The 7,406-nt window shown below is 36.2% G+C and overlaps 1 protein-coding gene across 1 annotated transcript; it reads right to left on the minus strand.

The window, feature by feature from the left end:
* Positions 1-646: 646 nt before the first annotated feature.
* On the minus strand, positions 647-5,919 carry LOC119664491 (the record flags this gene model as incomplete). The annotated part of the gene is made up of 3 exons (XM_038073965.1): positions 5,711-5,919; positions 1,668-5,563; positions 647-1,371 (listed from the first exon to the last, which is right to left on the minus strand). Coding segments are annotated over exons 1-3 (4,830 nt in total), but the record flags the coding sequence as incomplete, so codon positions are not given.
* Between the last annotated feature and the right edge of the window lie 1,487 nt (positions 5,920-7,406).

Below are 7,406 nucleotides of genomic sequence, written 5' to 3' on the forward strand. Positions count from 1 at the left end.
CAGCTGATTACTAGTGTTTGACAACGTTAAGTAGATGAAGTCTTTTATGTAGATATTACAACCAAGATTTACCTGAAGGAGATTTAACATCCTCTCCCGCGTTGAATTATTTGAAAAATTTGAATAATTTAACTAAAAGTACGATAAAATGCATGCCTGCAATTGATATGGCATAACTGCACCTTAATTTCAAATAAACAAGTTGATCTAGGTCATGAGAGCTTGCTTCTCTGTTGTTTTTTTTGCTGGTTTACATCTTAAATTGCACATGATTTTCAACTGTCAAAATAGTAAAAAGCATTGTTAACATTTTTTGTTATTAAGTTTAAGAACAATTAAAAGTTTCATATGTGAATTTTAATAATTTCAATTAGTTACAATTAATTTATTGGTCAGTAATTCAAAAATTTTGAATGTATTTATAAAATTTAAATTTAAATTTATAAGTGAATTTAAGCCATATTAAATATTACGTTGATGAATCATAGACTGAAGTACATCGCTGGACGCCTCATCAGATAACTGTGTACTTATATTATTTAAAAATTTTACATCATGTTTTGTCTTCCCCAGATTTTTGGTGTCAGCAGTTGCTCGATCGTTTGGATACCTTCGAATTGCGTCCGAAATGATTGATACTACTAACCGATAAATTTGGTACCTCTATAGGCCTTTTTGATGGTATCAGTTGTTGTTTTGTTGTTTCTTTGGGTTGTATTGGTGGTATCTTGTCATCTTCACTATCGTTGGTTTCAGAAAAAAGTGGAGCCAAATTATGTATGGCACGTCTCACAATACCTGATGCTGTTTTAACATCGACCACACGTACCATTCCGTCAGTACCCTTATGTATGTTGATTACTCGACCCAATGCCCACTGAAGAGGAGGTAAATTTCCATCCTTCATGATGACTAAAGTGTTTTCTTGCAAATTTTTGCATTCTTCTCGCCATTTATGTCGGTACTGTAGCTCATTTAGATATTCAGAGTTCCACCGTCTCCAGAATTCATGTTTTATGTGGGACACCAATTTCCACCTCATTAGTAATGATGTCTTTAAATTTGGTGTGGTTGTAATTGCTGGTGCTGTAAGAGCTTCACCAATTAGAAAGTGGCCTGGCGTAAGTGCTTCAAAGTCATTTGGATCATTCGACATTGGAGTAATCGGTCTTGAATTTAAAATCGACTCTATTTCAATAACAACTGTTTCTAACTCTTTGTACGTTAAGGATACTGTGGCAACGCTGCGCACAAGTAAATGTTTCGCCGACTTCACTGCTGCTTCCCAGAGTCCTCCGAAGTGAGGCGTACGAGGAGGAATGAAGTTAAATTTAATACCTTTATTACTGCACGCTCTTTCAATTACTTCTACTGATTTTTTGAGTAAATTAGTTCTACCAGTTCATTCAGTTTGTTATTGGCTCCAACAAAATTAGTTGCATTGTCACAAAATATATTTTGGCAATGCCCACGCCTCGCAACAAAACGTTTAACTGATCCAATAAATGCGTCGGTAGTTAGGTCACTTACCAGCTCCAAATGTACTGCCTTGGTGGCAAAACAACAGAAAACAGCAATATATGCCTTGTGCGGTCGCTTTCCTCTTACTTTGTAGTGTACCCAAATTGGTCCACAAAAATCGACTCCCGTGTTAAGAAATGGCCTACTTGGATGGACTCGAGCATGTGGAAGATTTCCCATGATTTGATTGAAAGTTACAGGTCTACACCTTGTACAACGAATACAGTGTTGTACGATGGACCATGCCATTACCTTCCCCTTGATCGGCCAAAATTTTTGCCGTGTCGCTGCCAATAATGCTTGGCCACCGCAATGCATGTTTTCTTCGTGAATTTTCTTCATTAATAGCTTAACTATGCAGTCATTGTGTGGGAGGAGCATTTGATGTTTAGCATTATATGTCAGATTTGATGCATCTAATCTTTCTCCGACCCGAACGATATCATATTTATCTAAAAACGGCGTCAATGCAGCTAACGAGCTAGATGCTTTCACCAGTTTGCGATGCTTTAAATCAATTACCTCTTCCTTGAATTCAACAGCCTGAATGCATTTCACGATGTAGCTAAGTGATTCTTCTAACTCTTCCGGATGTAAATCATTGGTATGATTATTAAATTGAAGTCGCTTAATACGCCTTATGAACCGTAGCACATAACCAACAATGTGAAGGAATGTGTTAAAAGAATTTCTGTGGTTTACCTTGTATATCCATTCAGTATCATCTTCGGTTGCTGTTAGCATCACTTTCTGCGAAGTTTCTTTTAACTCGGCGTTGTCTGGCTGATTGCATAGGGCTTTATTAAATTCTTCTGGCCACATATCTTCACGACCATGTAGAAACATAGGACCATAGAACCATAAATTATGAGTTTGCAATTGAGATGGTTTGATGCCGCGTGATAAGGTATCTGCTGGGTTTAGTCTTGAACTTACATGTCGCCACTGACTTGGTGCGGATAAGTCTTGAATGGCCGCAGTCCTGTTTGCTACAATTTGTTGATGTTTTGCTGGCAATGAATTAATCCAGTAGAGTACAATTTCAGAATCAGTCCAGTAATATGATTCTGTCTTATAATTTAGATCGCCCTTTACCCTATTCATTAATGTGGCTCCTAGAAGAGCAGCGCACAATTCTAATCGTGGAATGGTTTGCTTTTTGATTGGGGCGACCCGAGATTTAGAGCATAGCAGTCGATTGATCAAGCGTCCATCTTTCAGTGTTGCTCGAATGTATATAGCTGCTCCATAAGCCTTTTCGGAAGCGTCACAAAATGCATGGAGTTGCACCGATGAAGTAATCTGGTGTCCAAAAATATGCCTATCTATCTGAAAATGGTGCAATGACCTTAACTCGTCACAGAAATTAATCCATCTGGTATGTACTTCACTCGGTACAGCTTCGTTCCATGATAAGTTGAGTTGCCACAGATCTTGAATTAGTATTTTTGCTGTTACTAACACTGGACCCAAAATACCCAGGGGATCGAATATTTTTGCTAAACTAGAAGTTATCGATCTTTTTGTTATTCGCTTAGATGGGGTTAAATCAATCCTTATGCTGAATTTGTCACGCTTTGGTTGCCACGATAATCCTAATGTTTTGACTAATGCTTGGTCTTCATTGCTGAAATCTAAATCGACCTCTTGGTCCTCTTTTGCTATGCCTTGAAGCAGCAAAGGATTATTAGCACACCATTTTCGCAATTTGAAATCAGCTGATTCCAATAAATCGTGAAGTTGACGTTGTATTTCTAAAGCTGTGTCAAGACTATCTGATCCACTAAGACAATCGTCCACATAAAAATCATTTATAATTGCTAAGGCTCCAAGCGGGTATTTAGTTGATTTGTCTTTTGCTAGTTGCTGCAAACACTTCGTAGCCAGATATGGCGCTGACCTTGTGCTATAAGTTACTGTATTTAATTGGTCAAACTGCAATGGGTCGTTAGGCGATCTTCTCCACGCAATGATTTGGTATTTTCTATCATTTGGATGTATAAGGATTTGTCTATACATCTTTTCAATATCTGTGCAAAATGCAAATCTGGGGCATCTGAAACGAAGTAAAATGGAAAACAAGTCACTCTGAATTTTTGGGCCTGTTAACAATATGTCATTTAATGATAACCCGTTGCTGGTCTTGCACGATTCATCAAACACTACTCTCAATTTTGTTGAACTACTGGTAGGTCGAATTACACAATGATGTGGGATCAAATAATGTGATGTGATGTCCTCGATATGAATTTTGCTCATGTGGGCCAACTTTTCGTACTCATCCATAAATTCTACATACTGCTTCCAGACTGCTTCATCTTTGCTTAATCTTCTTTCTAGGGCATAAAATCGGTTTATCGCTGTGTTTTGAGAATCTCCGAGAATTGATGGATTTTGTTGAAACGGTAATCTCACAATAAATCGACCATGGTTTGTTTTTTGTACATTGTTTATAAAATGCGATTCGCACAACTCTTCTTGCTGAGTTAAGTTTTTATTTGTAGGTGATGCTTCATCGAGTTGCCAAAATTTCTCTATCACCTTTTCTATTTGTTCTTCATCGTCCGAGCAAATGCCGCATGTTTGCATCTGCACACCTAAATTGTTGTCAGTTATTTTTCCTATCACAATCCAGCCCAGTAACGTATTTTGCAATATTGGAAGATTATTGCCAATTTTAATCTGTCCGATCGACAGCAGTTCATGTGAAAATTCTGCCCCCAGTAAGAGATCAATATTACCCTTTTGGTGAAAGCAAGGATCAGCCAACTTAATATTGCTCGGTATGTCCCAATTTGAAATGTCGAGCTGCATGCTCGGTTGATCAGACACGATACTTGGTAACACGTACGCTTCCACTCTTGCGGCATATTCATTGATTTTGGAACTAAAACCCAAATTTACTCGCCTTTGAGCATTTTGTTTCCTTTGTCCAATACCTTCGATGCATGCGGATACATTCATTGGATTTTCTCCTAGTTTTTTGATGAGTCTTTCCGTTACAAGATTTACTTGTGAACCGGAGTCTAATAATGCTCTACATTCAACCTTGATGCCTTTATTGCTTTGTATTATTACGCGTGCTGTTCCCAATACAACATAACCCTTGTTGTAATTGTTATAATTGGAGATCAGGCTTATTGACTTACTCGAATTTGTTATTTTATTTGGGTTAGTGCATGTTGCATCTTCCAGATGTAAAAGAGAATTGTGTTTTTTATTGCATATTTTACAATTGCCTGACGAGCATTCTCTTGCAAAATGGCCAAACTTTAAACAATTAATGCACAACCGCATTTGTTTAACTAACTGAAGTCTTTTAGTGGGAAGTTCTTGTATGAATGACTTGCACGTGTACAATGGGTGACGGTCATTCTTGCATGCCGGACATAGTTTTTCGTAATTTGATCCTTCGTTTGTTGCAGCAACTACTCTCGATGTGTTTAAGACCTTTACGTTGAATCCTCTGCCAAAAGCCTCCAGTGACAGAAATCGGCTTTCAATAAACTGTAGAAGTTCTTCGAACGACACGAGTGAACGATTATCCTTTAGAGATTGTTCAAATGCTGTTTGAGTTCCTCTATCTAATTTCTTTAAAGTGAGGTGCACCAATATTGCATCCCATTCTTCTATTAGAATACCCTGTGCCTTTAAGCCCAAAATGCACTCCTTAGTGACATCATGCAGCGACTTCAAACCTGATGAAGTTTCCGCAGTTAAAGACGATTGGCTTAACAACTTGTTGAGTAACGCTGTAATGAGTAGACGTTTATTGTCGTATCGAGATCTTAAAATTTGCCATGCTGTGGCATAATTTTCTGTTGAAGCTGGCAAATGTTTGATTAGATTTTTCGGTTCACCGATTAAATTGGTGGTTAAATAAAACATTTTTTGCATTGGTTTAAATGGTTGCTCGTCAATGAGCTGTAAAAACAAATCGCGAAATTGTACCCACATTAATGGGTTTCCGTCAAAACTTGGAAGCGTAATTTGTGGCAATTTTACTGATTGCAATGTTACTGTATTTTCTGAGATACCATCACTAGAATTTAACAATTTTAGCCTTGATTTTATTAACATCAATTTATTGTGTAGTTTTCTTTCTATTTCAAAAAACACATCCCAACTGTAGTCCCTTACCGTGTCTGCAGTGGTGGAGTTCCATATTATATCATTGTTTTGTTCTAACTTGCTGAGATAATTTTCCAGCTGTGCCAGACTTGTCCTGTAAACCACTTCTTGTTGTGGTTCTTCAAATGTTGATTCTATTTCCTTCATGGTCTTTTCAATGACGCGAATCAGCGCCCTTTGATTCCGTAACGGTTCTGTCACGGTTTTGTCTTTGGTCGACACAGGCTTGTTCCCTTCTTGTTTCTTATCTCCTTCAATGGTTGCCATTTTTTTACGTGAAAAATTAATACCTGTATGAAATTAACAGTTGGTACCAGATGAACTTTGACTGAATACAATTGATCACATGTCTTAATGCAATCACGTTATGTGTACATGCACCAAGTTCTTAGCTGCCGTAGATTACGCACCAAGTGATGATCCTGTTAATGCTGCAATCACGTCGGGGTCACCAAAAATGATAAGAACGCGTTTGTTCTTAGTAAATTCCAAATGGTTATGTTAAGTAAAATGTTAAGAACGCGTTTGTTCTTAGTAATTTCCAAGTGGTTATATCAAGCTTCCAACACGCACATGCACGCGTTGGATGATATATTTTGTATTTTATTAATTGTAAAACTGCCGAGCACTTAAACTCGTAGTTTACCTCAATAATCAAATGTGAAATAAAAAAAAGCAACTTCAAATATTTTATCTGTATTTTATGTGTCTTTATTTATTTTCAGGTATTTTGGAAATTTATTGTTAAATGTGCTATTTTGAAATGTTGTTACTCGTATCACTGTTCAACCAAAAAGAGGAAGTTTGTTAGCTTAAAACCAACACAGAAGCTGCTCTCATGTCCCTAATCAAGCTTAAAGCTACTCATTCTCCTTTTGTTGCCAAACAGCTGATTAATAGTGTTTGACAACGTTAAGTAGATGAAGTCTTTTATGTAGATATGACAACCAAGATTTTACTTTAAGGAGATTTAACACTTATATTTAGTTGTACACGTGTCTTACTTTTTTGTGTTACTTTTAAATTTCGAATAACGGAATGAGTTGGGTGTTCAATTTAGCCACTAGATTTTTAGGTGTGCAATAAAATCCTTACAAATTTTATAATATACATTAATAGTATTTTATAGATTTAATTTTATAGATTCTTAGTTAAATTCTGTTAGGTTAGTTTATATGCGCAACATATATTGTACCAATAAATTTTGCCTATGTCATATTTTTCAATATGGGAGAGACAAAACTAAGGAAACATATGTCTTTTCTAGCCAATTTTGGTAGGTTTGGGATATGTCCACCCGCAAATATAAAATATTTTATTCAAGCTATTTGTTTCAGCAAGTTAATAAATAAGTTCTATAAAAATTCAAATTCACAACTATTTTTAATGATCTAAAGGAATTGTATAGGCATTTAAAAATTATTTAGGCCTTTTTCTTTTTATTGCATGTCACTAATAGAGAAGCAAATATCATAAAAACAAAACCTTTTAAACTTGATGCACATTATGACGCTTGCATATTTTGTCGCCACGTCAATGTGTTTTAGCCTTCAGTTATTACCTACGCCAATGACAAAAATATTGTCTGTGAATTTATAACAATAAAAACTAACCACACAAAGTGCATTTTATATTGCTCTGCTTGAAAAGGAAAATGGACCAATATTATAAAGATAAGCATTAAATTTGATTGTTTAGCAACTAAAACGCAAACCTTTTCTTGAAAATTATGTTCGAATTTCTTTCACTAAAAA

The sequence above is a fragment of the Teleopsis dalmanni genome, unplaced genomic scaffold, assembly GCF_002237135.1.
Source record: "Teleopsis dalmanni isolate 2A unplaced genomic scaffold, ASM223713v2 unscaffolded_contig_2039, whole genome shotgun sequence".
Lineage (NCBI taxonomy): Eukaryota > Metazoa > Arthropoda > Insecta > Diptera > Diopsidae > Teleopsis > Teleopsis dalmanni.